Source organism: Hyaena hyaena, unplaced genomic scaffold (genome assembly GCF_003009895.1).
Source record: "Hyaena hyaena isolate Hyena2069 unplaced genomic scaffold, ASM300989v1 scaffold_31, whole genome shotgun sequence".
In the NCBI taxonomy this organism is placed as follows: domain Eukaryota; kingdom Metazoa; phylum Chordata; class Mammalia; order Carnivora; family Hyaenidae; genus Hyaena; species Hyaena hyaena.
Window position 1 is genome coordinate 2,515,822 of NW_024080664.1, and position 25,412 is coordinate 2,541,233.

Genomic DNA, 25,412 nt, shown 5'->3' on the forward strand with positions numbered 1-25,412 from the left:
GGGGGGAGGGGCCGGCGGGGGGTGGGGCCGGCGGGGGGGAGGCCGGCGGGGGGAGGGGCCGGCGGGGGGAGGGGCCGGCAGGGGGGAGGCCACCGCACAAGGAGACCCTCCCGCCCCAAATCCCCTTCAGAGGACAAACCTGAGACTGTCTCCTCCCCGGTCGGCGGCGGGGGGTGGGGGGGGAGGTGAATTATACATATTAACAGGGATAGAATGCATTTATTTTTTAAAAACATCGGCGAATCAAAGATGCACAGCACACAATTTGGAAACAATACAGAGAAGTCGTTACTCCAACTCCATCCAGACAATCCTAATCGTAGAAGAGGTTGATGTTTGCGGAACTCCTGTGCCCGCTTCGGCCGCGATTCGCAGAGGGGGTCCCGACGTGACTGTCAGTCACTGTTTTCACGCGTTTCCCGAGCGGTAGTGCAGTAAACACGAAGCCCCCCGCCGACATCGCCCCCACGTGACAGGAGTGCGCGCTCTGCGGGGCCGAGGGTGGCTTTTGAATCCTGCAAGGAATCTCCTCACGTTGTCTTTTGCCCTCGTCAGCGTAACGGGTACAGACGGCGCACGCGTCTAAGTTAGCGTGTGTTGTCGTCGGTGTCACTCTGTCACGTTCGCCAGCTTCCGAGCTGCCACGACTCCCGGCCCGGCTGGAGGGAGCGAAGCAACGGTCGGGGACAGGGGGTCCGGACGGAAGTCAGCTCGGGGGCACGGAAAGATAGGTGAGTGGTGACTCTCGCACTGACCACCTCTGCTTTTACGCCGAGGTCTCGCGGGCGCCTGGGGGGCTCAGTCGGCTAAGTGTCCGGCTTCAGCCCAGGCCGTGCTCTCCTGATGCGGGGTTCGAGCCCCGCGTCGGGCCCTGCGCTGACAGCTCAGAGCCTGGAGCGGCTTCGGCTTCTGTGTCCCTCCCCTGCTTGCCGTCTGTCTGTCTCTCTCAAAAAGAAACGTGTAAAAAATAAACATTAAAACAATTCTTTACTATGAAGCCACGCACAAGGCCCGGAAGTGTGACACTCGTGGGTGCAGGCGGCTCCAGCGCTCAGGCCATCAGGGGCCAGCGTCTGGGTGCGCCAGGCAGCCCGGCGGCCGGAGAGGGGCCCCCGCAGAGGGGAGGGAGGGGGAGCGGCGCCGCACGTGGTCCGCCTCAGCCCCCAGAGACCACCTTGCTCTTTACAGGCTGCGACCTTCGTTCCTCATTCCGCTGCCGAGGGGCCAAGACGGCGGGCAGCACGCACGGCTGTTTGGGCAGGTGGCGAACGGGGGAGACGCGGAAGTGCGGGTGCGGTCCTGCAGGACACGAGCCGAGCCTGCGGCACAAGCCCGGCGGGGTCGGGCGGCCGCTCTGGCTGGGGCACCGGGGCGCCCTGGCGACGGGCGGTGGGGGGACAGCGGGTTGGGGCACCCGGGCTGCGAGAGCCGGGCCCATGGCCAAGGTCCTGATCTCACAACCGTCCCAACAAGCCGGACGCTAAAAACCTGGGCTGTAAGAGGGGGTTTTTGAACCTTCTGTTTTTAAAAGCATCCTGCGTTTGTACTGTTTCCTTCGGGCCCGTAACCCCTGAAGGGGAAAGGCCGCGGGGAGAGCGCAGGGAGCTCAGCCCGGGGCAGGCGCAGCCGCGGGGACGGGTTCGACCCGGTGCGCACGCAGGCTGCGGGCACTGTGTCTTCGTGGGCCCTTCCTCCGCACAGCACACTAAGAACCACATTTTACACTTGTGTTGATGTAAAGATGAATATGTTAACGGTATGTGTTAAAACATCTACGCTGACCTAAAAGTCCCTTTTGTCCTGATTATAAAAGAAATTAAAACACCTTCACGGGTCCCTAAGGTACCAGGGGCCCCCACGGACTCGCCCAGATTTAGGGGCTGCGGCAACAGGTGGCTGTGGGTCTGGCCTGGGTGTGGTTGGAGCACAGCCGGGTCCCGGGCAGCGCGCTGGGGTCCCTCAGAGCAGGGGCTTTCTTAGCGTTGTGCTCGGATGATGGGACACAGCAGCCCCACCGCCAGCACCACCCTCCGGAGCTGCCCCCTGGGCCCCCCCGGGGCCACCCCCCGCTGTGCAGCTCAGCCCCGGCCCACTTACCCCCAAAGTGCCTGGGATTTGAGCTGGTGGAGGCCTGTAACGTGCGCCTGCAGCCTTGGTTTTCTCACCTGTAAAATGGGTAGAAGGGCTGACTCCTCACCCTGGAGACACTCACGTGAGAAAGTGGGAGCAAAGCATCCTTGTAAACAATTTCCAGGAGCAGGAGCTCTTTTTCCCCGCCGCCCCAACATACCGGGAGAGGGAGGACTTCCCTGCCGGGATCCCAAGCCCTGGCTGAGGTTCAAAGCCCAGGGTGACTGCACCCAGCTCAGGCGCCCAGCCCGCGCCAGGCGTGTGATCGCAGAAGACAGCTTCGCCCAGGTGTAAATGACAATTTTGGAAAACCCCGGAAGGACCTCAACCAGGCTGCTTGAAGGTGACGCAGGAACACTGGCAAGGGCGCGTGTCCCAGTCAGTACCTGTTCCGAGAGGCTCCTCCCCCCAGAGCTGCCGGCAGTGCTCCCCCGGTGCCCCAGGGCCATGACGCAGGCGGGTTTCCGGGCAGCAGAGGTGATAGAAGTTCCCGGCTGGAGGAGGGCACCAGCGGCCAGACGGGCCTCTCCAGGCAAACTCCGAGCGGTGACGGGGGCGTGGGGGGGGGGTAACCACAGCCCGGCTCAGCCTCCAGGGGCTCCCGAAGATCATCTCCCCTGAGGCCCGAAGCTCTAGCCTTTGTACACGAGGGACGTGGCGTGTTGCAAGTCAGCAGACAGGGCAGTGAGGGGCTGGGGTGGAGACGGCGATGGAGGGCTGGTCTCACTGGGGTTGGGCAAGGCTGGGAAGCAGCTGCAGGAGCATCCAGTGGAAACCTCAACAGCACCCCTGAGAAGTGGTCCACCACTTCTGCTTGCACACCTCCTGTGATGGGGAGCTCACTATCTATCTGGAACAGCCACACCATCTTTGAGCTAAACAGTATGTGGTGGTCATGTGTCTGCTTCAGCCTTCTCCTGGGCCAGAAAAATATTTCCCATTTTTAATTTTCAGACGTACTTCCAAAACACCCTTTAAAAATACTGAACAATTTACACCACTCCATTCTCAACCACACCGTGTATTATTGGTCTTTTTGATTTTTACCAGGTGAACGTTGTGCCGTGTGAAACTAACACGGGTCATGAAGGAGACCCAAAACCCGCGTGGAGCGGCCTGCGTGCCACTGACTGATCTCTGTACTTCATAACCGGCAGTGCACTGATCCTCTGACAATAACCCCCAAACCAGGTGCCATGTGGATTAACCCCAGTACAGGGGAAAGTGAGGTAAGAAGTTAAGACCACCTGCCAAAGTCATGAGCTAGGAAGGGAGCCTCCGCAGGCCGAGCGCAGGCCCTGGGGCTCCAGCCCAACTCTGCCCTATCTGGACTCCAGACTCCTGGCTGCGTTATTTCTTGAGAGGAAGGTTCGACGTCGGTCTCACACACTTCTTCGTCATCGGATCTTCTGTGAATTGAGTCTGTCTTTCTTCCATCATTCAGTTGGGCCATAAGTATTTTCCTTATTAATTAAAGTCTTTGTCTGTTATGAATATCAACTCTGTTAGAGATGTCGCAAATATTTTCACCAGCGTGCCATCTGCTTTTTCCTTTTGCTTGGCTAGACCCTGGGATCATGACCTGAGCCAAAATCAAGAGTCTGACACTTAATCAGCTGAGCTACTCAGGTGTCCCAAAATAGAACTATTTAAAAAATCTTTTTAAATGTTTATTTATTTTTGAAAGAGAGAGAGAGAGAGAGAGCAAGCAGGGGAGGGGCACCACCCCTCCCCAGGGACCCGGTGGCCTCGCTTCTGGGTGGGCGCACAAGGCTCGGCACTGTGGCGCTGTTCTCCATGGCCAGGGACTGGGAGATGAGCAGGGAGCCGGGCCGGGGAGCCAGGCACTGCCGCGGGACGTTCTTCGAGGCCTGCAGAGAATGAGGCTCTCCAGGGACCGGCCGGTGAAGTCTCCATGATAGAGTACATGTTGTTTTTATCCTTTTTTAAATGTTTACTCATTTTTGAGAGACAGAGACAGAGCATGAGCAGGGGAGGGGCAGAGAGAGAGGGAGACACAGAATCTGAAGCAGCTCCAGGCTCTGAGCTGTCAGCACAGAGCCCAACGCGGGGCTCAAACTCACAAACCATGAGACCATGACCCGAGCCAAAAGCAGAGCTCAACCGACTAAGCCACCCAGGGGCCCATCAAAATAAATACTTTAAAAATAAAATAAAATACATTTACAAATATTAAAAAATCATTTTCCCACCTCACAGTCACAGGGTGTCCTGCAGGGAATCGATGGAACCTCAACCGGCAGCCGGTGGCCCTGGGCCAGCCGGGCCTCAGCTCCTCCGTCGCCTCCCCAGGTGGCAGAGCCCGGCCTCACCAGAGAACACGGGGGTCTCCACGGTGCTCCCACCGAGGCCACGCACCCCCGTCACGTCCTGACTCTCCCCGCCATCTTTCACCGAGTGAGGGCCGGCCCGTTTCCTATTCCACGTGCTGAGTCAGTTCTCCAGTGTGTGGGTCCTGCCCACACACTCAAGCCAGGCGAGAGTCACCCCCCCCCCCACCGTCACAGCTTCCTCCGGACGGTGGCTGGAGACGATGTCCACGAGGCAGGCCAGCTGGCAATTCCCTTCAGGGCAACACCACTCACAGAGCCTCTTTGGCAAGATCCTTCCACCAGTGATGAATTCAGACCCATCCCCGCATCTGTCCACAGTGAAGTGGGGTCGAGGTCGACACAGCACAGCCCCGATCCGGCCACACAGCTCCACTGACTGCAGCGCCCTTGATGACCCGACGGCCACACACCACCACGCACGCCACGTGGTCCTTACCAGGGGGGGGACGCTGGAGAAAAGCCAGAGCCCGTCAGGGCAGGGCCCACCCCCAGGGGAGCAGCAGCACCCCGCAAGTACAGGAGGGACGGTAAGCACCTGCGTCCACACTCGCGTCCACCGGGAAGGGAGCCCCGCACACACTAGCTGTTAGTGACCAGCCATGCACCGGCTTTGACGAAGGCTCTGGAGGGCAAACTTAAGTGCCATCTGACTCGTTACGGTCGTGGCGATGGCAGCATTGAAAGGCTTTCTCTGAGACCCGAGTGGGCGGCTTGCGAGCACCCTGAAGGGCAGAGCAGACGCCGTGAAGGTGCCTGACGGTGCAGGAGGCCGTGCCCTGAGTGCCCTGCCTGGCTGGCGACAGGGGGCCGTGGGCGAGGGCGCCGCACTGGGGGCTCTGGCCCGGGGAGGGCAGTGTGGGTTTTGATCCCACTGGTTTACAAAGCCCAGATCCCTCCCTGGCTAAGCAGGCATAGCCTCCGTGTAGTTTATGGACTTCACTTTCTGAGCCCCAGTTTCTTACTAGAAAGATCTCCTTGCTTGGTTTAAGAAGCCATCAGTTCGGAACTCAGCTCTAAATATGCGCTTAAAAATTTTTATAGTTTCAAAACCATTTAAATTTCTTTTCTCTAGCTGAATTAAAGAAACGTCCTTCCCTGGGGCACCTGGGGGCTCAGCCGGTGAAGCGTCCTTTGGTCTCAGGTCATGACCTTGCAGCTCATTCATGAGTTGGAGCCCCACGTCCAAGCCCTGTGCTGACGGCTTGGAGCCTGGAGCGGCTTCAGGTTCTGTCTCCCTCTCTCTCTGTCCCTGCCCTGCTCACACTCTCTCTCGTCTTGCAAAAAAAAAAAAAAAAAGTTAAAAAAAATGTCCTTCCCAATCCCCCTTTATGAAAACACTGGTAATGAGCAAAATGGGGGCTGTTGTGGGGCCTGGCTCTGCACTCCTGTACGGCTGTGCAAACTGTACTTCCCAAAACACCTAGAAAAATATAAAAGCTTTTTATTCATAAAGCACATCACAGGACAGCTAAGGCGGAGCCCAGGAGCTGGGCCGGGCTCACCGCGCGGGAGACGGGCGCCGGCCTCGGCCGCTAGGGGGCCTCGCGACTCCCGGTCTCACCCGCGCCCTCTGCTGGGCGGACGGCGCGGAAGCCCGCGCAGAGGAGGCGCCCCCACCGACGTGAGCCGCTCCCTGCATGGCCGGTACCGGTGGAAGGTTCCGGAGCTGGGCTCCGAGTCCCGCTCTGTGCGGACAGACTTCCCCAGCGGCGGGACCGGCCAAACACCCGGTCTCGTGCGCGGCCTCGCTTGGGCGGATTCTTGCGGCTTCTGGTCATCCGAGGTCTCTGACCCGTGCCCTCTCCCCGTTCATTCAGGAGCCAGTCCCGACGCTCCGGGCCTTGACACCCCGCGTGGCCCGAGGATGTGACCCGTGCCCTCTCCCCGTTCATTCAGGAGCCGGTCCCGACGCTCCGGGCCCTGACACCCCGCGTGGCCGGAGGATGCGTCTCCGAGAGCTGCGTGCCCCTTGGCAAACAAGTCCAAGTGCACTTCACGGGCGCTGTCGGCGGAATGCAGTCCCAGACCACCCGGAATCCTACACGGCACTCCGCGACGCTCAATGACATCATCCCTCTTCCCGGATTTCAGTCGTTATTTTTTTAAGTTGAAATTTTTTTCTTATTGAAAAGAAAAATAAGCACGAATATCACAGTAGAACGCTCAGATTTTAGTCCTGAATTATTTTTTCCGAAGTTTTATGTACTTTCTTTGAATATAAATTAGTGTCAGCTCAACTTTTAAATTAAAATTCCTGCAGTGACTTCAGTACTTCCTGGAAATGTCAGCCAAAGCAGAGGAAGACACTTAATCATCCCTTTTGTGTATTTTCTCAAAGTTATAAATAAGCTGAGGATTCAATGTGCCCGTGATAAGATACAGTCATAATCACGTGCAGAGAGTCTTTCTACAACTTCAGGAATGATCCTCAAGTTTCTGACAAATGCTTACCTGGCTTATAAAGCTTCAATTTACACAGAAGAGGGGGAAGGGTCACAATATGAATGAAAAGGTAAATTTCCCTGAAATTTGTTCACCAGAAAAACAAGTATTACACAGGTGAAAATAAAAAAACTCCCAAGTGCTTATACATGTTTTTTCCAGGTGTGAACTGAATTGCACAACCCAGACACTTCTAGAAAAAATATGTGATTGTTTTTAATGATTTATGTATAAAACAAAAATAAATTTTATGATACAGTTTGATAAACTACTTCATACAAAATTTGACTCACATAAAATGTATGCAATTTTTTTTTTCTGCAACACAAAAATTCTATTCAGATATACAAATTCATAAAAGGCAGACATCTTGAAGCAAAACAGTCCCTTCAGGGTGGTGGCTAAAGTCTCAGTAGGAAAGAGACGTGTATGACGGGCAGGTAACTGGCTGGCCGGCCGCCTCCAATAATGTGTTCAGCGCAATCTAATCGCACAATTTAATGGTGCGCAGTGGAAACGGGGAGATGGCCCATGTGTCAAAAGGCAGAACTTAATAACATGATGCCAAACTTCTTCAGCTTGGAAGATCGTGTAACTACCTTAGAAATGGATGTATTTTGGAAATTACAGTAAGAAAACCCACCCCATGCCATTTGTGCTAATCCTTAAAGAAGCAGAACTGTCTCGGGCAATTCTAACGTGTAAATGGCACTGCGCGGTTCACACAAGAAATATCTAGAAATAACAGTCTCAGGACCCTGAACTTAAGACCTGCAGGTCTCTAACCAGTGGAACCCTTTACATACAAACTCGAGACTTTCATAAGTATTTATAATATTGCATGTGAAAAACTCAATATAAACTATGTTTTTTAAAAAAACCTTGCTTTAAAAAACAATTTCCAAAAGAAACGGTAACATAAAACAAATGGTGTCAATTGGTGCGTCCCTCGAAGTCTTCCTGCCTCCCTGGAACGCACAGCCACGCGCAGAAGAGGGAGGGCCCCACGGGGCTCACTGCCACCCACGTGGGGAGAGCCCGGGGCCCAGATGTCCGCCAAGGACACACTGAAACCTCACATTTCTGAACTTTAAGGCTGGAAACACTCAAGCGAGAGGCAACAGGGCCCGTGAGAGAATGACATAAGGTAGCGGGGCCGTGGGAAAGAGGCTTAAGAGCCTCCCGCATGCCTTCTAGAGATACAGGCTGAAATGACCCCTGTGCTCATTTCGGACCCCGTTGCGCGTGTAAGTGCCGGTCGAAGGGCAGTCACCCTCCCCTCGGAGCCCCACTCGACACCCGAAACCCGGGAGCGGGGGCGCCGGCCCCCCTTGGCGCACCAGCGCCCCTCACCTGCGGGAGGATTCTGGCCCAGAGCTGAGCCCGCAGGCCGCCGCAGACACACGGAGAAACGCCGGCGGGAGGAAGGTATGAGAACATGGCCCTTCCACCCGGAACCGTGCCTCGCTTCGGTCGGAAGACACCGAAAACTTCATTTTCTCAGGGAACTGAACTTAGAGAGGAGTGAGGTGCTCTCTTCCTTTTTATTCTCAGGCCGAGGCGGCCGGCCGGCTTTGAGGCATCGGAGCGCTCACCTTCTGGAACCCAAAGTGATGCTGTGCACCATTTTCCGGATCTTCTCCTCGTTCCTCAGGACGCTGGCCTTCGCGGAGCAGATCTTGTCCTGCTGGTCTCTGATCAGCTGCTCCAGCTCCGCCAGCTCGGCCTTCAGGGGCTCCACCGCACAGTCCGTGATGCTGGCGGGACAACACAGGCTCGTGAGTGCCACCGCGGCTCCGTGACGCAGGGAGGCAAGCATAAGGGAGTCACGGCGTCTGGAGCAAAGGGCTAAGGGTATAAACGCGCTCCGGTAATGACGTGAAGGGACGAAAGCCTCACGCCTGGGAAAAAAACGGGTCTCATAGCCTCACCACGACCAAAATGAAGTCCAACACGAGATTACACAAAGGAGCCTAATGTTTGTAAGGTCCTTAAACTACATACGTTGCACAGAGCCCTGGGGAGGGCACGGCCACCGAGATGGCCGCCCCGGGCAGCCCTCCATGCCCCTCACCTTCCTCTGGGGTGGGCTCACCCAGCTTCAAGTGCTTCCCCTCAGAACCCCCCACCACCACCTGCCGGACTCACTTGTTCAAGTCCTGAGTTACATGCCAGGAAAAGTCTAGAACGCCCTTGGAAAAGCAGAGGTCAAATCAGCCTTTCCCTTTAGTTTTTTTTAAGCATATAAATACAGAGTAAATACAAAGAGGGGTGGTGTCCAGCCATCCTGCCGTAAAGCAACATCAGTTTTTGGAAGGAAGAGATATCTGGTGCTACTTTTCAGGACGCCAATTAAACGTAAGAAGTGCTAACAAATTACCATGCTGGACCCAGCACCAGAAAGTTCCCAGAGACTCCCTAACTCCTATCATGTTGTAATTTAAAATCTTAGGGCACTTTTTAAGAATAAGCAGACTGGTAAAGAGTACAGCTTCCTTATAACACAGCTCTTATCATATGGGCTTATAGATACATCGCTGAGTCCAATCAGATACTTTTCTGAACAAAAACATTAACAATTGATATAGTTTCATGCTGGAATGATTATAAATACAGAACATCACACATTTCCCTAAAATAAATCTTTTTAGCGGTTATACTTCCTTCACAGTAGCAACTTCAAAACGGATTCACCTATGTTTCTTTTGGAGTAAAGAATTAAAACACTTTCAAACTACAGTTACAAAATTGGGGGGGGGAGCATTGGCAAGACACACACACACACCCCACCCATCCTGCAGAGTTGCCCGTATTTTTTCCTGCCTGCGTCTATTCACCTGTGACACTTAACTCCAGCTCTTTCCTAATGGCTACAAGGAAGTGCATGCTGGGATATGAATGCAGAAGTAAAACATGGCCTTCGGGGAGGGTGGTGGTTCCCTGGGAGATGCCCCCGGCCCCGGGCAGATGCGGGGCCCCCCGCCGACCTCCGCTCCTGCTGCAGGGCCTCGGCGTGCCGCTTGCTCTCACTGCGCCACAGCTGCAGCTCATTCTGCATGGCGTCCACGTCCTCCTGGATGTAGTCCATGACCTTCCCCAGGGGAAGCGCGCTCTTGCACAGGGTCTGGATGGACACGCGCAGCTTCTCTATCTCCGTGGAGACCATGTCCTTCTCCTTCTTCCACGCTGACTCGGAGACAAGCAACTTCTCCTGTGTCAGTGGGCAGAACGGGGAGAGAAGGAAACATCCTCATTCCTGGGGGCCTGCCGAGGGCGGAAAGACACGGGAGTGGGGACAGTTCCCGCTCGGGACCCACTACTCACTCCTGCGAGCATGACCCACGGGCCAGCCGCAGCCCCGAGCTGTGGCAACGCGTACACTGTGCCCGCCGAGGGTCCCACCTTCCCTTCTCATAGGTAGAGGGGTCTTGACCCAGAAGACTGTCTGAGGGCTAACTTTCTATAAAGTAAGATTTATTCCCCAACTGACCAGAAGCTTACTGTAGTTACTGTTATCAAAGCTTGGGGCACTGACGATTTTTCCAGACAGACTGGCAGAAAGGCGCTCTGCCCCTGCAGCTCACTCCTTGAATGGAGTGAGCAGACAAAGGAGGGAAGGAGACAGCGGCAACTGGAAAACTTCATTCCGTCTTTGCGCAGGCGCTGTTGGGCTCTTTGACAACCGTTTATAATTCTCTACATATGAGCTTTTCTCACAGACATCTCTGAATTTCAAAAATCGATTAAGTTGACAAGAACCAATGAATAGTTTGGCTTCTTGGAAAACCATCCCCAGGATATCAGAGACTCTGTAGGAAGCACTCCCTGCAGGTTCGCGCTCCATGGGGCTAAGGTGTCACTGCTTTACCCACCTACGGGAGGAGTCAAATGCTGTTAATCAAACTTTAATTAACTAACTTGTTTTTATCATATAACCATCTGTGTGACTTCTAATGCCTGTTTCAGACTGCAGAATCCAGGAGGTCAGGGACCCTGTGGCCCATTTAGGTTCTCCTTATATGCCTGTCAAACTGACATATGAAGTGACTAAAAAACCTGCTTGTCAAGGTTCTGGCTCTACTATCTACGGGACGTTGACAAGCACATGGAAAGCCTTAACATAATGCCTGGCACACAGAGACTGTTGAATAAACATGAGTAGAAACAAAAGGTAAAACTCACAGAACTGGTAACAGTTAGGCAAGGTTGCAGGATACAAGATAAGTATACAAAAATCAATTCTATATATACTGACATCACATGAATGCTGAAATTAAAAATACAGTGTCATTTGGAATTGTATACATAAACAAAAAAGAGAAATACATAGGTGTAAATCTTACCGAATATGTACGGAACCTATATACCGAAAACTACATAATGTGGATGAAAGAAACCAAAGCAGATCAACATAAACGGAGAGACAGACCATGATCCTAAACTGCAAGGTTCAAACACTGTAAACACGTCAATTCTCCCCAAACTGATATATAAGCTTAACAAAATTCCTACCTAAATCCCAACCAAACTTTTTAGATTCACAGACAAGATTATCCTGAAATTCATCCAGAGAGACAAAGGACCTAGAATAGCAAAAATATATATTTTTTTACCAAAGAAGAAAGAGGGAGCAATCAGTCTGTCTAATTTCAGGACTTATTATACAGCTACAGTAATCAAGGCTGTGTGGTTCTGGCAGGGCAGACACACAGGCCAACGGCACAGAATGAAGAACCCAGAAGCAGGCCCTCACCGACTATGCCCAACTGGTTTTTGACAAAAGCACAAAAGCAATTCAATGAAAGAAATAAGAGCCTTTCAATGTGTGGCACTGGAGCAATGGGGAATCCAGAAGAGAAAAAGGTACCTTGACCCAAGTCTCATTCCTTATACACAAATTAGCTCAAAATGGATAATGGACGTACATATAAAATGTAAAAGTACAACACTTTTAGGAAAAAACCCAGGAGAAAATCTTTGGAACTGACGGCCAAGGAAAGAGTTCTCACACTTGACGCCGAAAGCATAGCTCGTGAAAGGAAAGGCTGAAAAAGCACTCTGTCACAATCAAAAAATTTGAAGACCCTGTTGAGAGGCCCAAAGACAGGTTAGAGAGAGAACATGTTTCCAGAGCATGTATCTGACAAAGGACTAGTACCTAAAAGAATATAAAAAGTCTCGCGACTCAAAAGTAAAAGAAAAAGTAAACAGGGAATCCAATTAGAACATGAGCAAAAGATACAGAAAGACATTTCACCAAAGAGGACACACAGCTGGCCAGTGACCACGTGAAAGATGTTCCACATCCCTTATCTGGGAAATGCAAACCAAGGCTACGATGAAGGTATCACCCTACACCTACAAAGATAGCTTTAACAAAATGGCGACAATACCAAAGGCTGGTGCGGACGCAGAGAGACTTGATTACGCGTACACGGCTGGCAGGAGTGTGAGATGTACAGATTTTGGAAACCGGTTTGGCAGTTTCTTTAAAAACGAACACACCACTAGCATAGGCCTCCAACTGCACTCCCGGACACATATCCCAGAGGAACAAAGTTACGTTCACAAAAAGTCTGTACGTGAACGTTTATAGAAGCTTTATGCAGAGCAGCTGAGAACTGGAAACAACCCAGATGCCCTTCAACAGGTGAACAGCTACACGGCACTACACTCACAGCATGGAACACTACCGGGCAATCAAAAGGAACAGGCTACTGATTCACACAACCCCTGGATGGTTCTCCACACAGTTATGCTGACTGAAAGCAGCCACTCTCCAAAGACTACATGCTCTATGATCACATTCACAGAACAGTCTTGAAATGACAATATGGTAAATATGGAGAACACTTAGTGGCCACCACGGGTTAAGGAGGGGGTGAGATGGGAAGAGAGGGAGTAGGTATGGCTGTAAAAGGGCCACGGGAAGGATCCTGTGGTGATGGGGCTGTTCTGTACCTTGAGTGTACCAAGGTCAATATCCTGGGTGTGATATTGAACTATGGCTTCACAAGATGTTATCAGCGGGGAAGAATGAGTACATGGGAAATCTCCACCATTTCTTGCAAACTGCATGTTGAGTCTACAGTTATGTAAAAATAAGTGTAACTGATGAAAAAAGTTAGTGGCCACACAAATGCCTTTAAAATAAAATGCTAAGTGACTAAAATGAACTCCAGACAATAAAGAACAACTTCTCAAGAAAAAATAGTGTTGTCTTTATGACATACAGATTAGTAAATCCCCCACTGGCTTAATTGAGCAATTTATAATTCTACTAAAACCCATTCATAATGCTTATTAAATAATTCCCATGTATTCAGTGCTGTGAATGAACATGAATAATATTAACATATAAACATATATAAATATAAATATGGATAATATTAAATAATTACCACGTGAATCACAGCGCCAAGCAGAATTGGGAACACTAATCTTACCTTTATAGCTTCATTTTTAAGGGATGAAGAACTCAAAACAAAATGCATTTGGGCTGAGGTTATGACAGTCAGGAAAAACTTTTATTATTGCTGCAAACAGTCTGTGGCAAAACATCAAAATTCTGGCTTTAAAAAAAAAAAGCACTTCCATTTAAACGAACATGGCAGGGTAGGGTGGATAAGCCAGTGATTATTTGCTTTAAAAGCACACCCCTCTGACGACAGACTGATTTATAGACAGCTCGTATAGCTGTATCAGCAAATTTCCAGACAAACGTAACCATTATAATACCCTTGTTTTATAGACTTCTAATGTGTATAGTGAAATATGAGAGTCTACTACCATATCCACCACACAGGAACTAGTCATATGAAATATGCTTAATTTCTGGAAAGAGAAGAGCAAGATACAATGAAACTACACCGTTACCCAAAACACCGCCCAAACGACCAAGAACACAGGTTGGCTTTCGGGAAACGGGTGGGCAGCCGGAACACGTGCTCTGCAGGTACGAAGCCTCACCACCTCGTAACTTTATGGCCCTGCGAGCCGGACTTGACCTTCCTGTAGCCCTCTGTCCTCACAATAAAATGGAAATGATAATATTTATCCTGTAGGTAAGATTAAATGGGATCATATAAAATAAGCAGCCTGGTGCCTCGCACATAGTAAACCCTCAATGAGCGTTAACCATTGTCATAAATTCGTCAGAAAGAAGTACGAGACCTGCGTGCCCTGCCTCCAGGGCGGTGACGTGGCTCTTCTCCCTCGAGGGGACCTGTCAGCCACAGAAGGTTCGACGTCGGGCACGTTCTGAGCACTCCGGCGCCTACTGGGGAACACATGCCTGGCGTGTCGGCACCCACAGGCTGCTGGGTCCAGTTCCAGAGACACGGGATCTTTCATCGAAAATACACCTTCCTTCCCGAGCACTCCCGTCCCCAGATCCACTTCATCAATATATAACTACCCGGCTACCATGAAATCAGACCCTGAAACTCTTCACCAGGAGGGGAGACCTCTGGGCCTGGTCACGGCCTCTCTCTCCACGGGCGACGCACACGGATGTGGCAGCGGTATGTCCCATGGGGACACAGACCCACCATCCTGTGGCCTTGGGCTCCGCGTGTGAGCTGCAGACTGTTTACTCAGCTGCAGGAAAGCGTTTCGGTGCTTGGCTGGCCGATCCACACATGGGCTTCGGGAAGAGTGATTTTCCAGGGGTTTCCAGGTGAACGGTTACTAACTTCGGGGACTTCATGTGATCTGCGTGTACCATACGCACACTTGTCCCCAGAAGTGTAAGCGTTCGTGTGTATGGTGATTTTTAAGTTTACAGTGATTGATTCTAAGTCCTCTAAAGAAAAGCCATGGACGTGAAAGATTTGTTTCTTTAAATTTCAATCGCAATGCTTCATGAGAAGAAAGTACTGGTTTTCTAAGAATGCCTTAGAAGCCTGACCCTTAGGCACTGCCAGAAGTCTCTCAGGAGCAGAATTTAGGGTTCACCAGGAGGGCTGTGGCGTCTGCACACTGCCCTCCGCTCCGTCTCTGGATCCGAGGGGCCAGAAACACTCCGGGGCAGAGCTCTACCCTACATTAAGCAAACCCAATAAACAAAGGTCTGCGTAATGTCGGGTGGAGAGAGGGAATAATAAATCAAAGAGTGTGAGTATTCGCTTTAAATAATATACTCTCCCGTGACCTCAGGAATTGATTTATATACAACCTGCCGAAAGTTCATTTTCTTCACAAGCCGAGAATGCCTGCATGCGTGTTACAAGAGAAAAGCAGAGACTGACAGAGTTAACTGTCCAGAGTGTCTTATTGGAAATGTGTGCCTGCCTCTTCCATTCAACGTGATATTTACGAATCACCATGTAGCTACGGGCAGGTGTGCACTGTTCATTTTCGGTCTGGGACTCTGACAACTATTTAGGAAAAGTGATTATTCTGACTAGCGAGGTAATAAGTAATGCTAGCGGGAAATACTAGCTACTACAAGTGTTAGACAGACAACTGCGGGCCATCTTACGTAAGCCGCAGTACCCGTGCACACAGGATCCTCTGGGCTCTGCGATGACGAGGGCACTGCTGGGCCAAAGGATGTGTAAGTCTTCCCCTTTGTGACACAATGACAATCAATTTTCCATTTAATGGTCATACCAACTGACATTGAATACTTTTCATGAACCAGCATTTTGTTTCTATGCATATGAAATAACATGAACTCCTACGGCATTCCCGCAATCTGACAGTCGCGGGATGAGTAATATCTGCTCAATTATTTCATGGGCAGCAGAGAGAAAACTGCTGGCAAGTCAGGAAGATGCTGTCGAAAGCAACCTTCCAGGTGGGAGAAGCTGCGTGCCCAGACAGGGCCACACAGCCACGTGGGCAACGACTCACCTCTGTCATTTATGGTCTACACAACCTCAGACACCATAACTCTGTGATTCCGTTTCCAAGCTCAGGAAACAGCGATGGCGCTTCTCCAATAAATCACTGTCGGGTTAAATATAGCGATGTTTGCAACTCCTGAGCCGAAACAAGCACTCTAGAAACGGTGGCTGTTGTTCTGACGACGGGAGGAACACGCACACCAGGTACCTCGTAGCCCCTGACACAGAACCAGAGCTCACTACACCTCAGCTCCTTCCACACACACTGGCGCCCGTGGACAGGAGGAACGTCGTGGAAGTCTGCGGAAAGGACGAGGGAGGAGGCTTGGCCTGAGGCCCGGTGGGGTCACCGTGGCGGCTGCAGGCGAGGGGACAGCACAGAAGAGACAGCTTCAGACTGGCCTTTCTGACTTGTCTGAACACCAGGAAGAGGTTAGAACCACCTTCGGTCCCACGGCCAGCTGCTGCGACACTAGCAGAGCCCGCGGCCGCAGGGAAGCGCCGAGCCCCGGTTCCCAGCCCGACAGTCCCTCTCCACTTCAAGGAGCGAGAGCAACACCGGCCGAAAACTGGTCCTTTCAAACTGTTTTATGAAAGGCTCTTCTCCCCTATTTATTCTCTCAGATGAACTCTAGAATATTCTTTGCCAAGCTCCAGAACATCCACTGAATGTTTACTGGAATTCCATTAACTTTATAAAGTAAGTTCAGGGAAATAACATCTCTATCCCATTGGTTTTCCCACCCAGAAACACTCTGTCGACTATTTCCAGGTCTTTTATGCTTCTTGGTAAAAGTCTGTGGCTTCTCAAAATAGTTGCTATAAATCTCTTGTTAAATGCATGGCTTGCTAAGTTACATTTTGTTCCCGGTTCTGAGGAGGAACTTTATGCACATTGTTTTCAATGGGGTATTGCTGACGTGCAGGACACACGCAGGCTTTGGGTATGTATTTTGCCACTGGCCACCATATGCATTTCTTCCCTAACAGTTAACCTTCGGGGGATCAGTTTCCTTGGCAGACTGCTGTCATCCTCAATTACTGAGGCTCCCGTCTCCTCCCATGAAGACCTCCGTGCCTCGCCCGCCTCTTTCTGCGCTGCCTAGAGCCCCCAGGACAGGCGGACAGGGTTCTGTTTCACAGCCCCGTTCCTGAGTCTGGTGGAGACAGAGGCAGCCGCTTGCTGCCACGTGGGATGGTGACTGCCTGACGCAGACATGCGGTCTCCCACGGAGGCGCCTCCCCACCCCCAGGTCACTGCACGCTTCTAATCGTGAAGGGTGCTTAAGTTTATACAAGCCATTTCTTCTTAAGAGACAGCACACTTGGGGCACCTGGGGGGCTCAGTCAGTTAAGTGTCCGACTTCGGCTCAGGTCATGATCTCGCGGTTCATGGGTTCAAGCCCCATGTCTGGCTCTGTGCTGACAGCTAGCTCAGAGCCTGGAACCTGCTTCTGATTCTGTGTCTCCTTCTCTCTCTGGCCCTCCCCTGCTCACGCTGTGTCTCTCTCTCAAAAAAAAATAAATAAAACATTAAAAAAAAAAAAGCACACTTACTAGCGACTTTTTTTGTTCAAGAATAGTTTCTCGGGAGGCAAGTCATGGTCAAAGGGTGCTGCAACCCCTGACCTCCACCTGTTTTCGGCCGAAAGGCTGCTTCTTCCCTGGATGTGGCGGCAGAGATGAAAAGGAGTGTACTATCCACGAAATAGAACTGTATTTATCTGACAGAGGTAGATCTTCAGTCCTAGAACATATTCTAGTTCATTCTTACTGATATAAAATACATGCTTTAGAAATAAAATATTAGTTCCTAACCATGAGCTTTTGGTTCTCATATTCTTTTAAATCTCTAAAAGGCATTCCAGCTGCAGATTTTTAGTCTGTAATTCTGTTAAAATACACAAGGAGCCGGTGGCCAGAATAGAAAGACGGGAACCCAAGTAGGAAACAAGTAGAAAACAGCAACCCGTCGGAGGCAGCCGTTTCCAGGCCGCACGTGACTGAGAGCCCAAGAAGGGCCGGGGGCCCGCCCACCCTCGCTCACTGTGTGGGGACAATCTCCTGACTCGGGCTCGGAGCATGAGGGTGTCAGGGAGCCCAGGAGGAGAGAGCCCTCCGTGGGGCAGCCGACACGCTGGAACCCGCAGCCTGCAGGGCGTCCCGGGGACCGGCTTACACAGCCACCCGCGGGTGAGAGGGCCCGGGGCTCCCACCCGGCCCCACGGGGAAGCCCAGCAGGGTTTGGACATATTTACGAGGGTCAGAGGAATGGTCTGACTCTACCTCCCTCACCTCCCTAAGGCGGCATGGAGCAGCGCCAGGAGAGATCTCAGCCCGTGATCTCTCCAGCGGGGGACAGGGACAGGCTGGGAGGGAGGCCCTGGCCCCCTCCGCCGTGCAGGACGCGCACGGCTCTCTCGCCCGCTCAGGCCACTGCGTGTTGAGCCGTAGGACTTGCAGGCAGGGCGCGGCTGGGAGAGAGGCGCGCAGGACTCTCAGAGTGTGTCAGAGGGACACAAGTCCTACTGCACTGCAGACCCCACCAGAAAGTCCACCTTGCGGTGGATCCCCACCCCCGCGGGCCCACCCCCACGCACCCCCGCCCCGTGGCTGGCTCCCTGCATGCGCCCCTGGCGACAACAAGAGCGAGCTTGGGCAGGTGGCCAGCGTGTGCCCAAATGTGCAGGCCAGGGAGCGACCACCGACAAGAGCTGTAGCTCGGCCCCTGGGGAAGCGAAAGGGGGCTGTCAGCACCCGGCCGCCCTGGGGCACTGCAGGGTCGAGAGAAGGCACAAAGAATTCTGTCCCAAGAGGGAGCAAGCAACACACAGCAGGTGGGTCCACAGAAGGTCTGAAAAAGCATCAGAATCCCCAGCGGGGCTGACAGAAGGTTCCGTGTCTCCTGAAGTCAGTGAGTCAAGATGGGAGAGGTCACTGCTACTTCAAGGTGAACACAGCAGCACGGGACTCCAAGGAACATGACAATCGGGGGAACATCAACACATCAGCAGCCAAATATCTCCGTGACCATCCAGTAACCGACCCCAAAACGGGAGGTCTGCAATCTACCTGGTGAGGAATTCAGAACAGTTGTTTTACAGAAGTTCAATGAGCTACAAGAAAACACAGAAAGACAATTCAATAAATCTGGAGGATAATACAGGGGAAAAAATGAGTGGTTTAACAGAGAGACAGAAATCATGAAAAAGAACCTCTAGAAATTGTGGAGCGGAAGAGACAAAGGAAACAAACACAACAGAGAGTGCACCAACATCAGGATGGATGAGGAGGAAAGAATGTGTGAATTATAGGACAGGCCTCTGAAGTTCTCCAGCCCAAGGAAAACAGAAAGGAACAAAAAGAGTGAAGGGGGTAAAGAAAGCCCGTGTGATCTGTGGCACAGGATCAAAGGAAGCAATCTGCGAATTGCCGGAGCCCAGAAGGGGCGGGGAGGAGGAGGGGCAGATCATTTATTCAAGGAAGCAATGGCTGGACCACCCCAAGTCTGGGGAGAGATCCGGGTATTCCAAGTTCATGACGCTCACCAAGTTCACCACACAAACTCCCCTTCAGGAGGCCTTCTCCACACACCTGAGAACAGAACTGGAAAAAAACACACAGAGAATCTTCAAGGCAGCAAGAGAAAAGCCTGCACCTCACAAGGAACCCCCTAAGGCCACCGATTTCTGGCCTGGAAGGAGCAAGAAGATACGGTTCGAGGCCGAGAGAAACCAAGTGCCCATGAGGATGCGAGCCCACGGCGCTGTCCTTTGGAGATGAAGGCGAGGACGCAAACACGACCCCACACAAGCGGAGAGGAGGGGTTCGCGAGCAGCAGACCCGCCTCACAGGAAATCCCCAGACGAGTCGCCAGCCGCAGGGAAAGGCGCAGCAGGTGGGACTGTGAGTGCGGGCCAGGTCAGGAATCACACTGGCGGCAAGGAGCGCGCGGCCGCCGTGAGGAGGGGTGTCAGCCACCTAACTCTTAAGGTGAAAGGACACAGTACTAAAACTACAGTCATAACCATTTGTTAATGAACACATGGTATCAGAAGGCGAACTGTGACATAAAACATAAAAACGGGGAGTAAAAGGGTTTTAAAAAGAGTTTTTGTGCACTTTTGAAGTTAACTTATTATCAGCGCAAAATGGACCTTTACCTATAAGGTGTTTTATGTAAGCTTTGTGGTAACCGCAAAGTAAAAACCTGCAGTGGACTCCCAAAACAGAGCGAAGGGAGTCGGCGCACACCCTGCCGGAAACCATGAATTCACAATGGACAGAGCCAGAGAACAGAACAAGAGAGCTATGAAAACAGCCAGGAAACAGTAAGACGGTGTTAGTGCCTCCTTACCTGTCAGCAATTACCCTAAATATAAATGGATTAGATTCTCCACTCAAAAGGCAGAGTTGCCAGATGGATTAAAAAACAAGACCCAGCCATGTGCTTCTGGCAAGACTCACTGCAGCTTTACGGATACACAAACTGGCACAAAGGGATGGGAAGAGGTATTCTATGCAAATGGAAAGCAAAGGAGAGCAGAAGAGGCTACTCGTGTTAGAGCAGACGAAAGAGACCTTTAGCCAAAACGCGTGATGAGAGACAAAGAAGGTCATGTCACTATTTGCTGAGGAGGGTCAGCCTGTCAGGACGTGAACACAGTAAACACACACGCACCCCAGGTCAGAGCGTCCACACACACCACACAAACACCGACTGGGGAGGAATTTCGTGTCTGGGCCCCCTGCCCTGAAGCTCCATGCACATGGCCCCAAAAGACACCAGGCTCGGTGCTGAGTGCTGTCCTTGAGGAGAAAACCAGGGGCATTTTGCGAACAGGACAGCAGACTCCGAGAGAACCCTCAGAAAACCAAACCTGAGGAGCAGACTCAACAGACTGGGAAGAACTCAGGTTGCAGAAGTCACTCCCAGGAAGGTCCTTGCCTTCCAGCCGTGGCCCTCCCGTTTACGCATCCACCATACATCTGCACGCAATCGAAGCCATGGACACGTGTCTAGCCCACATTCATCCCACCACACGCTCCCCTTGTCTCTCTACACCTGTGTGTTTGTTATGTAGGTTTCAGGGCTCAAGATCACCAGGTGCGCAGGCCTCTCACAGCAGGGCTACCTGGGGGGCTGGGAGCACCATGAGGTCAGCAAACATGCCCAGGGAGGGACTGGGCTCTTCGCTGCTGCTCACACAGCAGCCTGGGCACGTGGGTCAGCGAGGGATCCGCCCAGGCCCCCATGCACTCAGGGGAGCCAGGGGGGTGGGGGGGGGACGTGTAACTGGCCCACGCCCAGGCCTCCAGGCAGGACGGCGGGGCACGTTTCCTACTGGTCAGGAAGAATCTTCCATATTAGCCTCAACTCCACAGCTTCCCACTCAAATGAGCCAAATCCAGTTCCCGCCACTGCCCAGGGACCCAGGCAGGGACAGGCTCTGTCCTCTCCACGCGCAAAGAGGACTCCAGGTCTTCCGAGGGTTTGACGGGACCAGCCTTGTGCACGGGAACCAGCGGCCAGCGCAGCCAGTTTCCCGCCTCGCTCCTCCAGGGCTCGGCACCACCGGGACCACAAGTTCTACGGCGACTTCTGCTCCCCGGCTGTGCCTGAGAATCAGCTGGGAAACTAAGCAACCGATGCAGGGCCAACGCGAGGACCGTCTGAGGAGGGGCCCTGGCCCCAGGGTGTCATAATACAGTCAATGCGCCAGTGACTCTAAGCGGAGGTACCGCTAAGTATCTTTCAAAAGACGTAAGATTCCAAGTTTACGCGCTTTACATTTTATAATCATTTTCTAGGCTACAGGCAGGGGCAACAAAAGAAACTAGTTTAGAAATACACTTTAGGGGCGCCTGGGGGCTCAGTCGGTTGAGCCTCCGACTTGGGCTCAGGTCATGGTCTCACTGTTCGTGGGTTCGAGCCCCGCGTCGGGCTCTGTGCTGACAGCTCGGAGCCTGGAGCTGCTTCAGAGTCTGTGTCTCCCTCTCTCTCTCTGCCCCTCCCCACGAGCTCTCTCTCTCCCTCAAAAACAAAAAATAAACTTTTAAAAGAAAATCAGAAGGGAAGCAGGTGTTACTCTCGCTGCTCCTTCTCCCCGGGTACTGGACGCCCAGCAGGACTAACCAGACAACGGCCAGGACGGTGTGAGGACCGGAGATGGGGAAAGGCCGCTGGGACTCAGGGCAACAGTGACACGGGCGCAGCGCAGGGCGCGAGCTCAGAGGCGGGCCACACGCTGCACCTGCCCCCAGCTCTGGCGCTCGCCACTCCCTCGGCCCCAGCCGAGTCCCTTAACCTCCTGATGCCCCCGCCTCGAACCAGGGAGACGGCAGTACCTGCGTCTCACACCCTCTGGGTTAGTATCCAGCTGCTCCCACGGCACAGAAAACACCAAAGAATCAACAGACGTCTTTTTCAAACGACAGTTTATCAAGGAAGTGGTTGTAACTCAACAGCATTTCTACCCACCAATGATGAGAAAACAATTTAAAACAGAGTATTTCTGAGAGCAGAATAAGCTCGAGTGCCCAGATACAAATCTACCGAATGTTGGGCACAGTCACTACAGAAAAAAATCACAGATGTTCACTGCGAGGCAGCAAAGAAGGCCAAGTACCCGGAGAGACTGCTGCTCATCACATGCCTACTAAGTTCCCAAGCGGGTTTTCACGGTGCTCAGTAGGCTGCTTACAGCGCTGCTATGGGAGTGGGAAGGACCAAAATAGCCAGGTCACCGGATACAAGGCCTCGATAGAAGGCTAATCAAAGCAGAGCGGAACAGGGCAGGGCCGGGGACACAGACCACAGCCTCCAGACTGGCCCACTGCCTCTTTTCTTTGTACAGCCCATAAGCTAAGAACAGCTTTTACAAAATAAACAGTTGAAAACAATACTGAAAGGGTAGTATTTTGTGACACAAGAGAGTTCTAGAAGATTTGCCTTTCGGTATCCATATATAAGATTTTATTGGAGCCTAGCCAGCCTGGTCCGTTTGCGTGTTGAGGGCTGCTCTTGCGAGGCTGAGTACCACTGACAGCGTGCGTGGCTCTCACAGCTGAAAATATGTGCTTTCTGACCCCTTCTAGAAAAAGCCAGCTAACCTCTGGAGCACAGGCTCCAGAAAGCGCCGTGGGCACACATACCATTCACATAAGGCAGAGGCAACAGTGCAGGGCTGTGGGGAACAGATGAAAACCCGGTTATTCATACTGGGGGGAAACTGCACTCTATCTCACAGAACTCTGGAAAATCAACTCCAAGTGGATTGAGGGCTGAAATGTCAAAACAAAGTTTTAATCTTTTAAAAAGAATAAAACATCTTTCGGAGGCGCCTGGGTGGCTTAGTCGGTTAAGCGACCGACTTTCGCTCAGGTCATGATCTCGCGGTTCGCGGGTTCGAGCCCCACGTCGGGCTCCGTGCTGACTGGGCAGATCATGATCTCGCGGTTCGCAGGTTCCGGCCCCGCGTCAGGCTCTGTGCTGACTGCCAGCTCAGAGCCTGGAGCCTGTTTCAGTCTGTGACTCCCTCTCTCTCTGACCCTCCCCTGCTCACGCTGTCTCTCTCTCTCTCTCCTAGAAATAAATAAAAAATATTAAAAAAAAAAAAAAAAAGAATAAAATATCTTTCGGACCTTAGGGTAGAGAAGGATTTTTTAACTAAGACACAAAAAACACTAAACCCAAGAGTGAAGCATGAGGAATTTAACGATATTAAAAGGAAGAACTCGGCCATCAAAAACCACCTAAAAGAAAGTGAAGGGGGAAAGTTCTGAATGATGATTCTCATGGGATTTTACCCCCCATGACTCTCTACCTCTAACATCAACTCTTATTATGCTATTCTTCCATAAAACTGATTTTTCAAAAACTGGTTTAGGGCTTTTGCACTGAGTTCTATAGTGACAGTTATACTCGATTCGATTTGCTTAAGCAATTTTCTTTCCTACTGGTTGCTGCTAGCTTCATTAAAAACTAAGAGGTAAAATTAATTTCAGTGCATTTTATTTAACTCAATATACCTAAAATACTGTTTCAAGGGGCGCCTGGGGGGGCTCAGTTGGTTAAGTGTCCAACTCTTGATCTCGGCTCAGGTCACAATCTCACAGTGTGTGGGTTCGAGCCCCACATCGGGCTCTGCGCTGACGGTGCATGGCCTGCTTGGGATTCTCTCTCCCTCTCTGCCCTTGTCCCACTTTGCGCGTACTCGCTCGCACTCTCAGTCTCTCTCTCTCTCGCTAAATAAACTTAAAAATAAATAAATAAATAAATAAAATATTGTTTCAACATGTATCCAAAAACAATTACTAACGAGGGCGCCTGGGGGCTCAGTTGGTTAAGTGTCCAACTCTTGATCTCGGCTCGGGTCATAACCTCACAGCCTGTGAGTTCGAGCCCCGCATCCGGCTCTGCGCTGACAGCCCTCCCCACCCCGCCCCATGCATGCTCCTTCTCTCTCTCTCTCTCTCTCTAAGACAAGTAAGCTTAAAAAAATACAATTAAATTTAAGTTTAAAAAATTACTAATGAGATATTTTCTATCCTTTTTTCTAAGTCTTCGAAATCCACTGCGAATTTTATACTAACCACGTGTTCCAGGTCAGACTGGCCGCTTTCCAGGCGCTTCCCCGCCACGGGCCGCGCGGCCCCTGCACGCGTCAGCACGTGCTCCGCGGGCCTCTCCAGGGCTGTGGGCTTTTCACGTTTGCGTTTCCTAGCTCCCTTCGTAAGCTACGTTTTAGGCAGTTTATCTTTTCAAGGATCCGCGCCACCTGGGTAGGCCTTTCCTTACTTCTCACGCGGGACGCCGGCCTGACCGGGCAGGACGAACCCGCAGCCACCGCTCCCGCCCCGGCGGGCGGGGAGGGCGGCGGGGCAAACCTAACAGCGAAGGGGACTTCGGCGTTTTTGAAAAGAACCTGTGGTTTCTCACGATATTTCCTTCCTGGAACATCAAAAGCCCTTTACGGGGCAGGCCCACAGCAGGCTGAGCGCTCGCTGTGGGTGAAAGCACAAGCGCCCCCAGAAGCGCTACTTGGTCTCACACCCCAGCCGGGCCAGGGGCGCCATCCTCACCCCGCTGCCCTCAGAAGCCTGTGTTACGGCCGCCGGAAAGCACGCGCCTGCGCTCCGGCCGTGCAGGGCTCCGCGCAGGAGCCACCGCGTGAGGGGGCGGCGGGGGGCTCCGCGAGGCTGCGGCCCTCTTCCTGCAGAAGCATCGCGAAAACCCCGACTGTCCTTCCGAACGGTGTTATTTCATTCTGCCAAGCGCCGCTTCACCTGTGATCATTTGTTCCGTTCTGCTCGCGCGTCCCTCCGAACTGGCGTTTAGCGAGCTGAGATCACCGAGTGAGCAAGGGGAGGGCGACTTCCGCCCAGCACCGCGCCGGCCACAGCCGCGACGCACGCCCCCACCCGACGACGTTCCGCGACGTTCCACTGCCCGGGCACTGAGCGGCTGCTCTCGTCCTCCTGAACATTCAGTTCCGAAGCCCGCTGGGCGCCAAGCAAGCGGGCACCTGCACCAGGGAGGAGGGGGGAGCGCCCCGGGCGGAGTCGGGACGTCACGCGGGGGAGGGGGGGGAGCCACGGGCGGAGTCGGGACGTCACGCGGGGGAGGGGGGGGAGC

The 25,412-nt window shown here is 52.4% G+C and overlaps 2 protein-coding genes across 2 annotated transcripts in view; both read right to left on the bottom strand.

Annotated features, from left to right (window-relative positions):
- Window positions 1-6,262, bottom strand: part of ASB1 (ankyrin repeat and SOCS box containing 1) — a 33,409-nt gene extending 27,147 nt beyond the window's left edge. Inside the window, exons 1-8 of the mRNA XM_039228489.1 lie at window positions 6,133-6,262; window positions 5,143-5,277; window positions 4,651-4,715; window positions 3,900-4,001; window positions 2,517-2,624; window positions 1,847-1,880; window positions 1,197-1,299; window positions 535-659 (exon numbers count right to left, since the gene is read on the bottom strand). Of these exons, the coding sequence (XP_039084420.1) occupies window positions 535-659; window positions 1,197-1,299; window positions 1,847-1,880; window positions 2,517-2,624; window positions 3,900-4,001; window positions 4,651-4,715; window positions 5,143-5,277; window positions 6,133-6,262 (802 nt within the window). The remainder of the gene's footprint in view (window positions 1-534; window positions 660-1,196; window positions 1,300-1,846; window positions 1,881-2,516; window positions 2,625-3,899; window positions 4,002-4,650; window positions 4,716-5,142; window positions 5,278-6,132) is intronic.
- A 2,164-nt stretch (window positions 6,263-8,426) lies between these two features.
- TRAF3IP1 (TRAF3 interacting protein 1) overlaps window positions 8,427-25,412 on the bottom strand; it is a 54,863-nt gene continuing 37,877 nt past the window's right edge. The window contains 2 exon segments of the mRNA XM_039228644.1: window positions 8,427-8,683; window positions 9,914-10,137. Of these exon segments, the coding sequence (XP_039084575.1) occupies window positions 8,518-8,683; window positions 9,914-10,137 (390 nt within the window). The 3' untranslated portion in view covers window positions 8,427-8,517.